This window comes from Hipposideros armiger, unplaced genomic scaffold (genome assembly GCF_001890085.2).
Source record: "Hipposideros armiger isolate ML-2016 unplaced genomic scaffold, ASM189008v1 scaffold_238, whole genome shotgun sequence".
In the NCBI taxonomy this organism is placed as follows: domain Eukaryota; kingdom Metazoa; phylum Chordata; class Mammalia; order Chiroptera; family Hipposideridae; genus Hipposideros; species Hipposideros armiger.
The window spans coordinates 2285539-2303531 of record NW_017731588.1 but is presented as its reverse complement, the minus strand read 5'-3'; the positions used below and the strand labels follow the sequence as shown (position 1 = coordinate 2303531).

General features: G+C 37.0%; 1 protein-coding gene across 4 annotated transcripts in view; it reads left to right on the top strand.

The window, feature by feature from the left end:
* The window catches only part of ITCH (itchy E3 ubiquitin protein ligase), a 139624-nt gene extending 123300 nt beyond the window's left edge, over nt 1–16324 (top strand). For all 4 annotated transcript variants that reach the window (XM_019655279.1, XM_019655278.1, XM_019655277.1 and 1 more), the window contains exons 21-25: nt 3060–3180; nt 3619–3723; nt 5668–5764; nt 10624–10696; nt 12921–16324. In XM_019655279.1, coding sequence (XP_019510824.1) covers nt 3060–3180; nt 3619–3723; nt 5668–5764; nt 10624–10696; nt 12921–13020 — 496 coding nt within the window. In that variant the 3' untranslated portion in view covers nt 13021–16324. The remainder of the gene's footprint in view (nt 1–3059; nt 3181–3618; nt 3724–5667; nt 5765–10623; nt 10697–12920) is intronic.
* Nucleotides 16325–17993: the final 1669 nt, after the last annotated feature.

The window sequence follows — 17993 nt, the reverse complement described above, 5'->3', positions numbered from 1 at the left end:
TTATGAGCAGAGATATGGAGGCTGGAAAGCACAAGTCACACATAGTAAATAGCTAAGAGTAGCCATGCTGCCTGTGGTGCTGTCAGACATCTCAAGAGTTGTTATTCCATTCTGCCATGTCTTACATTTCAGAAGACAAGGAAAACGAGGAACCTTTAGAGGATGTGGTGACTAATAAATTACGATAACCCTTAAAAGAACAGAACAGTTAAGAGATGTGGTAGATTAGAAGACAGATTACAAGAAATTAAGGATTAATTAAGCAGACAGTCTAAATTTCTCTTTCAACAAGTCTGGCAACAAAACAGGAAGAGAAGTAGGACAGATTCTTGTGGAGGCAGCAGAGTAGCAGGACTACCTAGAAAGTTAATTCAAACTAAACCTTACAGAGAATTAGTCTAGTGGGTGCTCATGGATTTTATATCCCCTTTCTGGTATATTTTCAACTTTTATCCAGAATTTTGAAGATTTATAAAGTGATAGAAAAGGATTTTGATCATATAGAACTTGTACTTTTTCTCCAAAAGTGGAAATTTTATTTAATAGTAGAAGCAATATTAGCTTACTCTTTCAAATACTTATTATGTAACTACTATGCCATGTAACATCATGGCATTGAAAAGAATATCAAATTTATATGCAGAATATTGTAAGTTTCATAGGGAATATTGTAAGGTAAAATTTATAAGTAAAATAATGGTTTATAGAGTATCCTCTCATGGTTTGCGTTGGTTCATAATTTTAGTCTGAAGAGTTTTATTAGTTCATTCAGATATTCTCAACACCAATTCAAGGTTAGATTTCACATATCTGTTTCTTCTTTAGTTCCAGTTTCTGGGACTTTTGCCTGCTTTTTTCTTTTTTCTTTTTTTTTTAAAGATTTTTTTATTGGGGAATTGAGGGGATGGGAACAGTGCTGGGGAATTGGGGGAAGGGGAACAGACAAGTTGCTGTCATTTTGTTCTTCAGTCTAGTTGTGGAGGACGTTGCTTCACTGGCCCAAGTTGGCACCAGCATTGCGCTCTTCCCGGGTGAGGCAGATCAGTCGCCGGCTTCTGGACGGCCGCTCACGCTGGCTGCTGGCCACACATGGTAGCCCATGGCAACCCACTGTAGCAGGGGCTGCAGCCTACTCCGTCGCTGGCGACTCACAGCAACCCAGCTGCAGGTTGAGCTGTTGTTCAGCGTCTTAGCTGTAGAGGGCAGTGTCACTGGCCCTCATACGTGGGATCCGAACCGGGGCCCTGTGGCATCCCAAGCCAGCTCTTAACCAACACGCCACTTGGCCGGCCCCTGCTTTTCTACTTTCTAAATATTAAGAATCCCAGATTTTTTGTGATTAGTAATCTTCTTGGTATGCCTTCCTCCATCCTTTACTTTCTATCCTGTGTCTTTGTATTTAAAGTATGTTTCTTATAAGCAGCATGTTTATTTTTATCCAGTCTGATCATTGCTACTTTTTAATTGCATTGTTTAGTACATTTACATTTAATGTTACTACTGGTACTTGGACTTAAGTCTGCCAGTGACCTTGATTATGGGTCACGTTTTTCTGCTTCTTTGTATATTTTTTTTTTAATTTTTTTTTTTGTGGGTGATATTTGATAGAGATTGGATTCTTTTTTCATCCTCTGAAGAATATTGAGTTTTGTTTTGATGGGTAGTTAGTTAAAGGTAGATCACATTGATCCTGTGGGAGCTAGCTAGAGTTGGTATATTTCCATTTTGCCTTTAATCCTAAAACATTTATTCCTAGAACCTGGTCCTTACTCCTTACAATGGAAAGCCTAAGGTGTTTACTGTGTAACTTGGTGAGGTGTAAATTCTTAAATTCTGTCTCTCCATTGCTAGGTAGCTTCTGAAATTTCAGCTTGGATCTTTGGCTTTCCAGTTGTTGCTTTGCACAGGGCTCCTTGGAGTCTTATCATCCTATACAATTGTATTTAGGAGTCAGCTAAGGGTTTAAAGTAAATTCCTGTGCAGATTTGGAAACTCCTTCTCTTTGTCTTCTTTTTCTTTCTGGAATTTTCCCATAGCAGCTTTGGCAACTTCAAGCTCCCTACCACTTGTTTCCTCAGCCCAGTAAGACTGTTGCTTTCCATCTGAGCTCTATTCCCCAGTGCTCTGTGTAAACTGGCATGTGCCCAGGGGGAAAGACTGTTAAATGTGGATCTGCTCCAGTGCTCCATCTTCCTTCAGGAATCTCATCCCACCAGTTTCTGCCTGCCGTTGGTTTCTCTCTGAGGCCATTTTTATTTTCTTTTTTATAATTTTCCCAGAGTTTATAATTGTAATCACCAGGAAGATTAATACAATACAATCTATACTGCCATTTTCCAAAATTTCACTTTTCAGTAAACTTTGGGACTTAAGTTGTCTTCAAGTAATCAAATGCCTAAAATACACATTTATTTGCTTATTAAAATTGTTAAAAAATAAATATTCTGTAATAAAATGAAAAAACAGTTTATATTTGTTGTGATTTTAACTGTTAATATGTATGTATGTAGATGAAGATTAGAAGAAAGTCATAAAGTTGTAACCTAAGAATATTTAGTAGAGGAAAATTTTCATTAAAAATATTTTCATTCAAAAAAAAATTGCAAGGAGGAAACCTGTAAGTTAAAAGAAGCTTAAGAGACTTTTGTAGGTATGAACTTTCTTTAGATTTTGATTCAAGCAATGTTAATAAATAAGTTTTAAAAAATTGAATCTATCAGTAGAATTTGAGCACTGAATTTTGGATATACAGTAATTATTCACTTTTTTGTGTGATAATAGAATTGTGGTTATGTTTTTTAAAAAGAGGCCTCATCTGGTAGAGATATATACTGAAATATGTTTAAAATGAAATTATATCTAGGGTATTGGTAGGGGCATAATGAAATAAGATTGGTATTGTGTTGAAGCTGCTACATCTGTACATAGGGTTCATTATATTCTACTTTTATATATATTTGAAGTTTTTCATAATAAGTTTTTAGAAATTATTTTTACACTCAGAATTTAAAGGTAAAATCTAAACTTCCTAATGACCTTTTTTTATGCTTATTTACCAGAATGGTAGCTGAATGGAGGTTGTCCCGAGGTGTTGAAGAACAGACACAAGCTTTCTTTGAGGGCTTTAATGAAATTCTTCCCCAGCAGTATTTGCAATACTTCGATGCAAAGGAGTTAGAGGTAATCAGTTTTTCTTCTTTCCTCTGCAGATTGCTGGTAAATAATGCCTTCGGTTGTCTGCTTTCAGCTCACATTCCCATCTCTCCTGTGGCAGTAGTATTTTTGATGCAGGCAAGATGTTTTGAAGCATCCCCCCAGGTCCATAAAAGGTCTATAATTTATCCAAATATGTAAAAGCATTACCTAAAATGTATTACTCTCAGAACCTCTCTACAATGAATGATTTACTTACCTGACTATGTGACTGTTTCCATACTTGGAAACTCAACTTTCATGGGTACTTTACATACAGTTCGTGATACAGTTTATAAGCCAAAGCCTCCTGATTAATTTGCTCTTTGAAAGTTGTTTAATATTAGCCCTTTATAACTATGTCGAGCATTTTTATATAGATTGTACAGTTACCTAATGAAACCATTTGTCTTTTTTATCCTAAAGGTCCTTTTATGTGGAATGCAAGAGATTGATTTGAATGACTGGCAAAGACATACCATCTACCGTCATTACACTAGGACAAGCAAACAAATCATGTGGTTTTGGCAGGTTTGTCTTAGTTTATTCTTATTGACAAACACACCATAATTTTTAAGACATTTTTTACTATATGTAGAAATGAATGATGAACCAAATGTACCAGTATGTTCAGTCCCCTAATTCCATCTATGCATTATAATAAATGAATACAGATTATAACAGCATCCTTTTAAGAATATTACCAAGTAAGTAACACATACCTTGAACCTTTGCCCAGAGTATAAGATAACTCCAGGTGACAAGATTGCTGTGCATTTAATCTAAATGCTTTGGAATTTTATAGAACTGTGTAAAGTATGGTTTCTATCATTCATACCTCATTAAGAATTACATGATATTCAGAAGGCAGACTTAAGAGAGAGAGACCTGGTTTGGCATCATAATGGTGTCTCTTCAAAAAATGTCTGCTATAGCACATGAAGAGATTTTCAATACCACTAATCATTAGGGAAGTGGAAATCAAAACCACAGTGAGATACCATTTCACATCCATTAGGATGGCTATTGTAAAAAAAGGAAAAATAATCATTCTTGATGAGGATGTGGAGAAATTGGAACTTCCTTGCATTACTGGTAGGAATGTAAAATGGTGCACCACTGTGGAAAACAGTTTGGTGGTTCCTCAAAAAGTTTAATATAGAAGTAACATATGATCCAGCAATTCTCCTAGGTATATCCAAAAGAATTGAAAGCAGGGATTCAGATACTTATATACCTATGTTCATAACAGCATTATTTACAATAGCCAAAAGTTGGAAGCAACCTAAGTGTCCATCAATAGATGGATAAACAAAATGTGGCATATATGTACAACAGAATATTGTCCAGCCTTAGAAAGAAGGGAAATTCTGACGTGGATAAACGTTGAGGATATCCTAAGTGAAATAAGCCAGTCACAAAAGGACAAATATTGTGTGATTCTATTTATATGAGGTATTTAGAATAGGTAAATTCATAGAAACAGAAAGTAGAATAGAGGTTACCAAGGGCTGGGGAGATGGATAAATGAGGAGATAAGTTTAATGCATTCAGAGTTTGGGGATGATAAAAAAGTTCTGGAAATAATGGTGATAATTATACAACATAGTGAATGTACTTAATGCCATTGAATTGTACACTTAAAATGGTAAATATTTATGTTACATATATTTTACCAAAATAAAAATTTTTTTAATTTGAATTTCTGCTATTCACATAAAGAAATTCATAAGAAACTCGGGTGAACTGAGCTTCTGTACTTGACAGTAATACAATAGGATAAAAATTATTCTTTACAAAAAAATATTGGCCCCCTCCCCAATTCCCCAACACTGTTTCCCTCCCCCAGATCCCCAATTTAAAAATATATATATGTATTGGGCTGAGCCAAAATATTTGTGCTACAGGCTAGAAAGCATCCTCCAGGGACCTAATATTTTGAATCAGAATTATATAGGAGCTGAAGGCCACATAATTCTGGCAACGCTTAGCTATACCGAAACCTAAGGAACATGAAGAGAAGGAAGTTATCAGGGTATGTCTTGATCAGAATTCAGTGAGCTTGATTTTGTTTGTTAATAAAATCAAAAAGTCTATACTGACTCAAGCTGTGTGTCCTGTTTAATCACATGAATATCCTATAAGACAGGCAGATCTAAGGGCAAAGAGGAGGGGCTGCACTAGAAGAGCGGATGTTGAGAATGCATGAGTAGGGAGCGCTTGGGCCCAGGCCACTCTTCTTTTTCTACCTCCCTATAAGAATATGGTCCTAAGATTTATATAGGGGAAGATTGGTGGGGCTTTGACAAACATGGAGAAGCTCCGCCATCCACAGCGGTGGGTACAGTCATTATCTAGTGCTTCTTGACACACTGGGAGTTCATTTAAGATGTTGAAATAATTGTTTTTCTTTATTGTTTAGTTTGCTAACTATAACATACAACCTATATATCTCTTTAAATGTGCTTTTAATAGTTTGTTAAAGAAATCGATAATGAGAAGAGAATGAGACTTCTACAGTTTGTTACTGGAACCTGCCGATTGCCAGTTGGAGGATTTGCTGACCTCATGGGTATGTATGTATGCAGGAACACTTTTCCTATACAGAAAATTGTTTATCACACTGTTGTTACATCACTGGGTATACAATTTATCAGAAATAACAGAGGTAAGTGTAGCTGTTTTCTTAAATAGTCATAGTTAACCTAGATTTGTGTAAACTTTTATATTTGTACTCCTTACCTTTAGACATTTTTAACCGGCTAGATCCCACATTTTAATTCAGTAGGATAGCTGTTTTCTATATGTGAATCTGTTTGTTCATTAGTCATTTGGCAAACATTTTTGTGTCTCCTGCGAGCCAGGCACTATTGGTGTATTATACTATATTTTAATGTGTTTACCACTCTTCCCTATTATACCTAGAGCTCCTTAAGATAAAGATCTATATCTTCATCTTTTTATTTGTGGCACCTAGCATAGTGCCTGTCACATAGTAGTCACTGATTAAAATGTGTGTTGTTTGGAAATGAATGACCATGAGAATATTTATTTTGTGACTAAATAATAAATTAAGTTCAAGTCTTTAACACAAATATGCTGAATATGATAGAAGAGAAGTTGTGATCCGTAAGCCTGCTTCAGGTGGAGCAGCAAATCACAATTGAAAGAACTAAGTAGGCAATTTTGGATACAGTGTGAAACCAATTTAAGTCTTTAAAAGCCAAACCAAAATAATTTGGACATTACTCTGAGGGTATTGGAAGCTATGAAAACTTTTTGGAGACCGAAAAACTTGCTGAAGTTGTACTTGAGGAAGATTTGATGGCAAGGCAGAGCATGTATTAAAAGATGGGGCCGGGGGCTGGCCGAGTGGCGCATTGGTTAAGAGCTGGCTTGGGACACCAGCTCTGAGCAGCAGGGCCCCGGTTCGGATCCCACATGAGGGCCAATGACACTGCCCTCTACAGCTAAGATGGTGAACAATGGCTCGACCTGGAGCTGGGCTGCCATGAGTCGCCAGCGACGGTGTAGGCTGCAGGCCCTGCTGCAGTGGGCTGCCATGAGCTACTGTGAGTGGCTGGCAGCCATTGTGAGCTGCCAAGAGCCGCCGTGAGCAGCCGTCCAGAGGCTGGCGACCGATACACCTCACCTGGGAAGAGCGCAATGATCACAATATCAACATGGGCCAGTGAAGCAACGTCCTCCACAACTAGACTGAAGAACCAAAGGACAGCAACTTGTCTGTTCCCCTTTCCCCAATTCCCCAGCGCTGTTCCCCTCCCCCAGTTCCCCAATAAAATCTTTAAGAAAAAGAAAAGATGGGAACGGAAGGGCCGGCCAAGTGGTTTAGTTGGTTAAGAGCTCGCTCAAGAGTGCGAGTACTGAGCAACAGCAGTTCGAGTCCCAGCCCAAGCTGAGCTGCCAACAGGTGGCAGGATGGCTCAGCTAAAAAAAAAAGATTGGGAGAACCTGGAGATAGGAAGAAATTATTGGAGCAATGATGAGAACCTGATTTTAGATGAAAGTGGAGATGGAAAAGAAGGAATAAATGCTAGAGAAGTTCCAATGGTAGATATAGGACTTGATTAAACGATGAGGTAAGAAGGAAGAATGTCAAAAATATCAATGTTACGAAACATGGAGAAATGGAGAAGTTGTGAAGTGTAAAGAACATGGTTTGGAGCATTTGTGGGAGGATAACGGGTTGCTTAGAATCTGCTGAGTATTGAGGTGACTGCCAAACAACCAAGTAGCGATTACTGGAGGGGAGAGGGGGGTAGTTTTACTGGTGTTACTAAAGTATATGAGTTGTAGACGGTAGCAGGAGTCATCAGAGCAAAGACATTTGAAGCTGTGAGAGTGAGTGGGCTTATGCAGAAATAGAACACAGAGAAACATAGGAAAGGTGGGATGCTTCAAACATCTGCAATTAGGGAGGAGACAGAAATAGCCTAGAGCAGTGGGTCTCAACCTTCCTAATGCCGCGACCCCTTAATACAGTTCCTCATGTTGTGGTGACCCCCAACCATAAAATTCTTTTCGTTGCTACTCTATAACTGTAATTTTGCTACTGTTATGAATCATAATGTAAGTACCTTTTTGTTTTCCGATGGTCTTAGGCGACTCCTGTGAAAGGGTCATTCGACCCCCAAAGGGGTCGCGACCCACAGGTTGAGAACCGCTGGCCTAGAGGCAGGCTTAAAGGAGAGGCCAGAGTGAAGAGAAATAAACATTCTCATTCAGAAGCCATATAAAAGGGAGGTTTTTGACCCACTGGTACAATGAGGATGATTTCTAAGTATGTTTTTAAAGAAGGGCACCTTTGAGAATGCTCTGTAGTTGGTAAAAGAGAAACCGTGTTAGGGGTTGGGAAGATAGGAGTAGTGACCAAAATGAGGAAAAAATTGGTACAGGCTTCTCAGTCTAACCTAGAAACCTGATCATTAAAGAAATGAGAACTAGGTTTGCTCTTGGGAATAATATTTGGGGTTGGGTAGGGCTATCTAAACACAATATCTGTGGAAGGCAGAGATAAGGAGATTGTGGTTCATAGAATTTTAGAGGCTGATTTAATCTTCCACCCAGTATAGGAATAGAAAGTTGTAAGTGGTGTATATAATAATTTAATGTGGTTCTTGACCTTACCAGATCTAACATCCCATTTTTAGATTTTTTTTTTTAATTGGGGAATTGGGGGGATGGGAACAGACAAGTTGCTGTCGTTTTGTTCTTCAGCCTAGTTGTGGAGGACGTTGCTTCACTGGCCCAAGTTGACACCATCATTGCGCTCTTCCCGGGCGAGGCACATCAGTTGCCGGCTTCTGGACGACCGCTCACTGCGGCTGCTGGCCACTCACGCTGGCTGCTGGCTACATACGGTAGCCCATGGCAACCCACTGCCACAGGGGCTGCAGCCTATGCCGTCACCGGCGACTCATGGCAGCCCAGCTCCAGGTTGAGCTGTTGTTCAGCATCTTAGCTGTGGAGGGCAGTGTCACTGGCCCTCATATGTGGGATCTGAACCGGGGCCCTCTGGCGTCCCAAGCCAGTTCTTAACCATCGCGCCACTCGGCCAGCCCTAACATCCCATTTTTATAATACCCTCTTTAATATCCTGAAATGAAATTGGTAGGTGTGAAATAATGTATCTACAATCCCCTCCCCCCCAAAAAAAATATATGTGTGTATATATATACATATATATATATATACACACATATATTTTATATATATATATATATATATATATCAACCACTGATTGTAATGTAAGACAATTTTTTAAAGTAATTTTTAATTAAATAAAACATTTCAATACATGTATATTTGGGAACAACTATGTTAGAAGACACAAATAAGTAGTCAGATACTTATTCCTACTTAAAAGACAATGTTTGGGTTTAAGATCAGAATCCCTTATGTAAAAGAGGCAGTGGAATATGGAAGAACAGATATAAAATATGATAAGAAAAAGAGGGAAATAAACCCGAATGAAGTAGGAATAATACACCTGCCAAAATAAATTATAGATGATCAAAATGGAGAAAAATGAGGTAGAACTTATTTTAAAGTGTAGTGTCTATCATGAAATTACACTACAGTCCAGAGCTCTGATATGTAAAAAGGCCTCAGACCGTATCATTTGAAAGTTGAAATTGGCTGAAAATAGAAACATAAGTGCAAGAGTCTACATAGAAGTTATGTATTTTAGGGATAGTGTCAGAGTAAGAATGAAAACAACAGGCAACCTAAAAATAATTTCAGTATATATTGTTTACAATTTCATGTCTTCCCATTCCATAAAATTTTAGAAAGCATTCAGGACAATAGTAGTAGGACACATTTGAAAAATAGCCTTTATTAATGAAATTCAATAAGATCTCTTCATATTTTTTTGCTATTTTAATATGTGATTCTAAGCCTAGAATTAAAAGCAATCCTGACTATTCTGTTACCTATTAAGTAGCACTGTTAAATGAAATTTTCCATCTTAGTGGTTAGAAATGCTGTAATACAGGCATTTAGCAGAGAGAACATACAAAGTGAATAAACTTTAAATAATTTCAAGCTTAATTATTTAATAATTTTAACAGTCCTTTTAGTGACCATTTCCTATATTACTAGGCTTTTAACATAATGACTTGTGAAAATACTTCGATGTTATTAGATACAAAAATGTTAGCAGTTTATATTTGTACTAGGTTTAGTCAGGTGAGACATGAGAAAATTCTTTTTTGAGTATGACTGTCCTGACACATTGCAGAACATTTAGTGTGCTTAGCCTCTTCTAATTAAAAAGTGACCACCAGTAAATGATTCCTAGAGAGCATTAGTGACCTTTGAGAAAACCAGTGCCTTAAGATCACCATTCATAGCTGTCCCCAGCAGAAGATAAATGAGAGGCAAGAATTGGGTGTGTGTAATTGAGTAACGGTATGCCCTACAGGACTTACATGCACAAGCATTGTTAATATTGAATTCACTAGGTTGTTTACATTTTATAAAGTTTTAACAATTTTATATTTAAATTAAGTTCTATTGTGTAAGACAGTGGACTGTAGTTTCCCTATTACGTTTAAAACAAATTTAAGCTTTTTATGTGTCTTATTATGTGAGGTATTAGCTATAATATTCTGTTATTCTGGGTAAGGAATGCTAGATGAAATTGCATTTTTTCCTCTTGGGCATACATTAACAAAATGGTTCTCAAACTTTAGCACTCATCAGAATCATGTAGAAGCTTGTTAAAACACTTATTGCTGAGCCTCGCCCCCAGAGTTGCTGATTCAGTTCAGTAGGCTTGGGGATAGGCCCTGTGGATTTGTGATTCTAACAAGTTCCCTGGTGATGCTGCTGCTGCTGCTGGATTAGGGATCACAATTTTAGAACCATTATATTATCAAACTGTTGATGATTTCACTATGTTTTAGGGAGCAATGGACCACAGAAATTCTGCATTGAAAAAGTTGGGAAAGAAAATTGGTTACCCAGAAGTCATACCTGGTAAGTAAAATCAGAAAGAGTAGAAAAAGTAGCTTCTTCCCAGTTGTTTTATAGATATTAAAACCTATTAGATATTAGAAATGAAATATTTTCCCCATTGTATTTAGTTATTTTTAACAGCTCTATTGAGGTATAATTTACATACCATAAAACTTACCCATTTTAATTCAGTGATATTTAGATTTATATAGTAAACATCACTACAATCAGTTTTAATGTTATTTCCATCCCCAAAACAACTTGTCCATTTGCTTTCAATCCCTTTTCCCATCTTAAAATTGTTTTTTAAATGTGATATTTAAAAAACTTTTAATGTTCCTGTGAAGGCACAAGAAGAAATCAAGTCTAGATAGCTATTAGGAGAGCTACTTTCTAACATGGTGAACAGAAATATTATTTTCTCATTATAAATGTACTTTTACCACATTTTCAAAAATGTACAAAACAAAAAACCAACTGCAATCTTAAATACATGTGTTGGAATTCCACCTAATATCAACAATATTTGAACTTTATTTTTTGAGATATTTCTGTGGTCATATATGGACTCTGCTGGATATTCCTTTATTTTCTGCATCTGCCCTTTTTATTTTATTGATGTTCCTTTATATTTTCATACATATACATACATGTGGTTTTTTTAAAAACAAAAATAACAACTTGGCACCTTTGTTGAAAATTAACTGACCATAAATACACAGGCTTATTTCTGGATTCTCAATTCTATTCCATTGATCTATATGTCTATCCTTAATTGGCAGTACAACATTGTCTTGATTACTATAGCTTTGTAGTAAGTTTTGAACTTAGGAGGTATGCTTTTTCAAACTTTTCAAGATTGTTTTGGCTATTCTGGGTCCTTTGGATTTCCATATGAATTTTAGGATCAGCTTGTCCATTTCTGCAGAGAAGTCAGCTGGAATTTTTATACAAATTGCTTTGAATTTGTAGATCAATTTGGGGGCGTATTGCCATCTTAACAATATTAAGTCTTCTAATCATGCAGATGGGATGTCTTCCCATTTATTTAGGACTTCTTTAATTTATTTCAACAATGTTTTATAGTTTTCATTATAGAAGCCTTACATTTCTTCTGTTAAATTTCTCAAGTATTTTATTCTTTTTGAAGCTCTTATAAATGGAGTTTTCTTAATTTCATTTCAGATTGTTTATTGCTAATGTATAGAAATACAGTTGATTTTTGTACGTTTATCTTGTACACGTGTTTTGATTTGACCTCTTGTCCCTTGCTTTTTTTCAAGCTTAGGAGCACGCTGTGCCATTACACTGTTGTGAACAGCTTGTCTCAGTCACACATTAGAACTAGCCTCATTACTTTGTCAAGTTCCATGTTTCCATTTGCAAGCACTAAGGAATCCATAATTGTAAATTTATTTTTCCTTTGTGGATAGTATTATTTCTTCTCTTGCCAAACATTTGCCTAGGTCTTATCCTAAAAATACAGCAGAAGACCAAGGCTTTGAGGCAGATTTCACTGTTATTGGGTTGTCAAAAAAGTCATGACTCATTTTTGCAACGAAAAAACAGAAAAAATACGTTGTGACTTTTCCAACAACCTATCTTGTTAGGTGATATTAATACGGCCCAAAATTAGAAGATGCCCTTTAAAAACTCATGGTTAATAGGACAGAGAAATTCAGTAGGAGCAGAATATTAGATATTAGAGCAGAAAATTGTTTCTTACTCTTAAAGTGGTATACTTAAAACCTTTTGGTAAGAGACCCATGGCGCACAAAGCCTAAAATATTTTCTATCTAGCCCTTTACAGAAAACGTTTGCTGACCACTGACCTAGATTAGGGTGGGTGGGAGAGCATGAAAGGACTAACATTTTGTTGGGTACCTGCTGAGCACCAGGCACTGAGGGGGGGGTGTTTCTTTACCCTGAGAGAGAGAGAGAGAGAGAGAGAGAGAGAGAGAGAGAGAGAGAGAGTGTGTGTGTGTGTGTGTGTGTGTGTGTGTGTGTGTTTTTCTTTACCCTGAGAGGTAAATATTGTTAAATATTGTTATTCCCATTTTACCAAAGAGGAAACCAAGACTTGGAAAGGTAAAAAAAAAAAGCACATGCTCAAAGGCCCAGTGACAGAGCTGAGATTTGAACCCATTTTGCCTGACTTTTAAAACCAGTGTTGTTATATGTTACACTGCCCATATAGGATTCTTTTTACATTTCCTTTTCTCAAGCTAACAATTCTTACTTTCAGTTTTAACCGCCTGGACCTGCCACCCTACAAGAGCTATGAGCAACTGAAAGAAAAGCTGTTATTTGCCATTGAAGAAACAGAAGGATTTGGACAAGAGTAACTTCTGAGAACTTGCACCACCAAAGGACAAAAACTTATTTGCAATGTTTGTCCTTTTTCTTCTCTGCCTATTGCACATCTTGTTGTAACATTGGAATGTGACTATTTAGAGAGTTATCTGAGTGTAAGTAAATTAATGTTATCATTGAGATTTTTCTCCCAGTGATTCTGGATTTTTACTCAACATTTCCAGAAATCAGATCTGCAAATGACTAGTCAAAACCTTACTTAACATGAGATTTAACATAGCAATGAACTCTGCCTTGTCTTATTCCACTAGATTGTTTCCTTAACAACAATTATGTATATGTGTGTCAAATCTCACTTGGGAGTAGGTTTTTTTTCTTTTAGAGATTCTGCAGATATGCAGGGAAAGTCTCCCTTGGTAACTGAAATATATGTAAGGTCTTCCTGTTAAGCCTCTTGGTAAGAGGTATTTGTTAAAAGTGCAAGCTTCGCCCAGCTTCTGGGAATGTGAGTAAACTGGCTTGTGCTCTCCCTCATTTCAGCCTGGCCTGACTGTTGTTTCTTTTCCGGAGCATGAATCCATGCATCATTTTGATGTTATTCCTGGAAAATGATGCAAGACTCTTGCATCTCTCTAGAAATTGGTTTTGTTAATTTAACTTCAAGGATAAGTTGGTCCCAGCCTGCAAATGACTCCATAACTCTCTTCATTTGGAAGTTTGTTTTAATTGGCTTGCAATGCAAACTTTACAAACAATACTAACACTGTGCTTCCTTCACTGTTTTAAAAATTAACCTAGAATTGGAATTAGCTGAATTCATTGAAAGCCATCATTGACAATTTTGGTATGTTCCTATATATAAATTGCATCTTTATAATTTTATCATAATCCAACTAAGGAGTTCGAGGTGTAACTAAGTACTTTCTAGCCCAAATAAAGGTCAATGAAACACCCTTTAAAATTACATTTTTATTAGGGAGAGAGAGCTATGGTACTGGCTAAAAAAAAAAGGAGTGATACATTTACCAGCCATACAATTCTAGTAAACACAGAAATGTATTCTCTATGTGAATTAAAAGTCTTCAAATCTATCATTTCTCTGACACATGTTGGAGTAACGGTTTCCATTCTTTACATTGTCCTGGACTGGATAGCCTCTGCACCCTGAAAAATGTTAACAGGTTTTCCCCATGACTATTTAATGTTAGACTGCTCCGTTAGTCATCGATTAATGCACTTTGACCTTCTCTATAGTTGATTCTTTTAACTTGGTGTAGCTTAGACTGTCAAGAAAGCTGCTGACTTTATGGACAGTGGGATGAAGCCTAAGCCAGCTGAGTATTTATCATAGTTGAACCCTGAGGACAGCCTCATAACTCGTGAAACAGGGACTTGGACAGGTTTCAGTAACATAGCATGAACAAGTAGCAATGAGCCAAAAATAAGCAGAGAGTAGCAAACCCCTGTTCCATATGGAAAGAAAATGTTTTTTATCCCTAACTATTCTTTCTTTTACATCCTGGAACAACAAAAACGTTTTTAAACTCATGTATCTGTACTCTATAAAACACTGCCATCACAAAGCAGACTTATATGAGTGAAAGGATTGCCTCATTCAGAAATTGTCAGTGTAAATGGGGAGCTTAGGCTCTCCCCAGCCCTATATTTATTTATTTTTTTATTCCACATACTCCAGGAAATGTACGTATTATGGTCTCTAAAAGCCCTAGTTTTTTCCAAAGTAGGGACACTCTGCCTTTTTTGTTGGTAGGGGGGAAAATGCTATTGCTTTGTCTTACAGAGCGAATGTCTGCCAACTACCCATTCATTATAGAAGTCTGACTTTTGGTAATATATGGCTATGGAAATTAAGCCTTCTATAAAGACTTCCTATAGAGGTGAATTCTCATATTGAAATGTAGTTATCTGCAATATTTACTAGAGATTTATGAAATTAAATTAAGAGATAATGTAAGAAGGTAGACTTTTTTGGTTCTACATAATGCTTGATGATTCATTTAGGGACCTAGAAATATTGTGTGAAAATGTATAAATATCACCCAAAAGGCTTTCTGCCCTATATTTTTAAAATACAGAATAGTTATATTTTAAGTAGCCCTGGCCCTAGTTCTATAGGGCTTGGCTATTTAATATTTTTATGGAAGAAACGTTTAGTTCTGGAAAAGGTAAATGCTTGTATATATTTTTGCAGCCTGGGATCTCCCTTATTCCATTTCTTCCTTTAATTTAAGTGGCCACATGTATATGTCTTCCCTGCTGTGTTAGGAAAATGGGGGCTGGATATCCCAAGAATCAGAGGTTTTATAAAAATACTGCAAATAGACAGCAAACATAAATATCTACAAAATGCTATCTTAAATTTTGATCCAAACTGAATATTTGGAAATAGATTTATTGTAAGTGTTTAATTAGAGCGATTTCTTAAATCTGAACTAAATTGCTTTTAGAGTCCTTTTTCTTTGTAAGCATTGTAAATGCTAATAAATTCTGTTAATTTTTTTTACTGCATGTTATGTTGAAATAAAAACAAAGTAAAATGAGCAATTGCCTTATTCTTCTGCTCTTGGGAGGTTGGGGAAAGCAGCATTTCACAGCCTGGGTCAGGAGGGAAGGCCTCACTTGTTTCATCAAATAGAGTGGTTTAAAACTGATCCAGCGCTCATAATAATGAATTCCTGCTCTGTCTTTCATGATCTTTTATCGTGCAGAAGAATCTAATTTCGTAAGACTTACAATAACTCTATTTAAGATTCAGGTACTAATTTTTCAGCAAGAAATTGACATACCAATGTCAATTCATCAGAAATTTAAGTGAAACATGACTCAGCTGCCCACAAAGTCTCAACCTAAATGATCTATTTCAGTCAAGCCCACTCTGCCACTCTTTATTCATCTGATTAATCATCTGAAATGTTAATTAGGGAGGACTCATGGAATTAGACTTCCCTATATTTATATCCCTCCTTGTTTTAGATGTAACTCCATTCTTCTAAACTCCTTTAGGCTAACTACTTCTATTTAATATTTTTGGTATCTCCAGCCCCCCTCATTTTTTTGTTTTTCTTTTAGAGTTATTTATAAAATTATTTGTATATATGCTATGCTTTCATTAACTAAAAACAGGGAATAACAGCACTGGATTGTATGTTACTGTTGGCATTCCTTTTTTTTTCCTTGAACTGTAATTTCAAGTACTCAGGTAACTACAAATATCACAGGGAGTCAAGTGCTCTTAAAAGGTCCTTCAGGGGGCTGCCTCACTTGCATTTCCGTAAAAGATGTAAGACTGTTTATAATTAAACTTTTTTGGTCCTTCATTTGCACTTTTCTGTTAGTCTTGAATAAGGTTTTCCCCACCTGTAGAGAAGCTTTCTATATGACCAGATCATACAGATTTCTGCTTTTGTAAGTGAACAGATTACAGCCTGTCTGTACTGGGGAGTGGGTAGAGAGAAAAAAAAAAACTAGAAAGACCCACCAAGGTGAGATTGGATTTAGCGCCTGTGTTGAAGAGAACCAAAATGAATAGAATACATCTGCTTTTCTGACACAACTACAGGTGCTCTGAGACAGGACCCCAGCCATGGGTGCTGAGTGGAGAACCACCAGCTAGCTACCAAGACGGACTTCTCAATAAGCTCTCCTGCTCAGTTGCCTCAATAGACCTGTTTCTTATTAGAAAACCAGGTAATCATGCTCTTGTTTAAAACAGAACTAGTGGAGAGAGTCTAAGGGAAGTGGGATTTCTTAATATGCTGATCTAATAGTGACTGCAGGTCCCTCCCAGGTCTTGAGAAGTAGACCCTATCGTGTTTAATTTGTCCCACATAAGCAGCTTAGAAAGTTCTAGCTTCAGTGTGGTTAAGAAAAAGGAGGAAACCGCTGAGCTGCCAACAGGTGGCAGGATGGCTCAGCTAAAAAAAAAAAAAAAACGGAGGAAGATGTGCCCCCCTGGGCAGTAGGAAATCTTCCATGGGAAAATAAGTAGTTTTTCTTACTGACCATTTGGTTCTCCAGCCCCAAACTCTACAAAGAATCAAATTGGGACTCAGCTTTGGCTGACTGGCTGCTGCTCTTTGAAATTTTAGGAAGAGTGTCTCACATTATGTAAGTCCAGAACAAAAACTGATGTCACTCCTAACCCATTTTAATTGTTAATTTAGTTTTCTCTGTCTAGGGCTCCTTTGTGGACATTTGTGGGGGCGGGTCCAGGGGAGACTTCCTGGTTGGCAAGGAGAGGAGGGTCTTCAGTAGAGACCTCGGAAGGACAATGTTGGTCTCTGAGGAAAGGATCCCATTAACAAAAGATGCTGTGGGCAAGTTTCTTAAAGCATCCCATAGGGAAGGAGCTTGAGAATTCAGTTACACCTGCAGATCACTGAAAACAGCCATACTGTTAATTTTTCTCATTTCTAATTCAGACCTGCTCTTCTATTTGTCTTCCTTATCCTAGCAATCAATACCACACCTATATTCACTTAGTCCCAGAAAAACTCAACAATTTTTTTTACTATGTCCCAAACACTTAGATATGCTACATGCAGTCATTTAGTCTTCCTGGCCACTCTCAGAGAGGAATAGTTATCTCTATTTTACAGATAAGAAAATAGAAGGTCAAAGTGATTGAGTAACTTGAAGTGTACCCAGCAATTAAGTGGCAGGAGGTGCAAATCGGGATCCAGGACTGTGACTCCACAGCCTGCTTGCTTAAATGTATTGCTACTCGCAAACCACAACCCTGGAATTCTTCCATAAGCAATTCAGCTGCTCCATCTGATTGGTTTCTAAATCCTGTCAAACCTGTCTCCCAAAACTTCTTTTGAGCCACTTCTGTCAGAGCTGTCCCCATTGCCACAACCCACATCTTCATCCCTACCCTGGGTGAATGTAGTACCTCTTTTTATTGATTCCATTCTCCCCACTCCAGTTCATCTGTGCTGCCTCAGAATGATCTATGGTAGACCTTAGTTACGCTTCTCAGCTT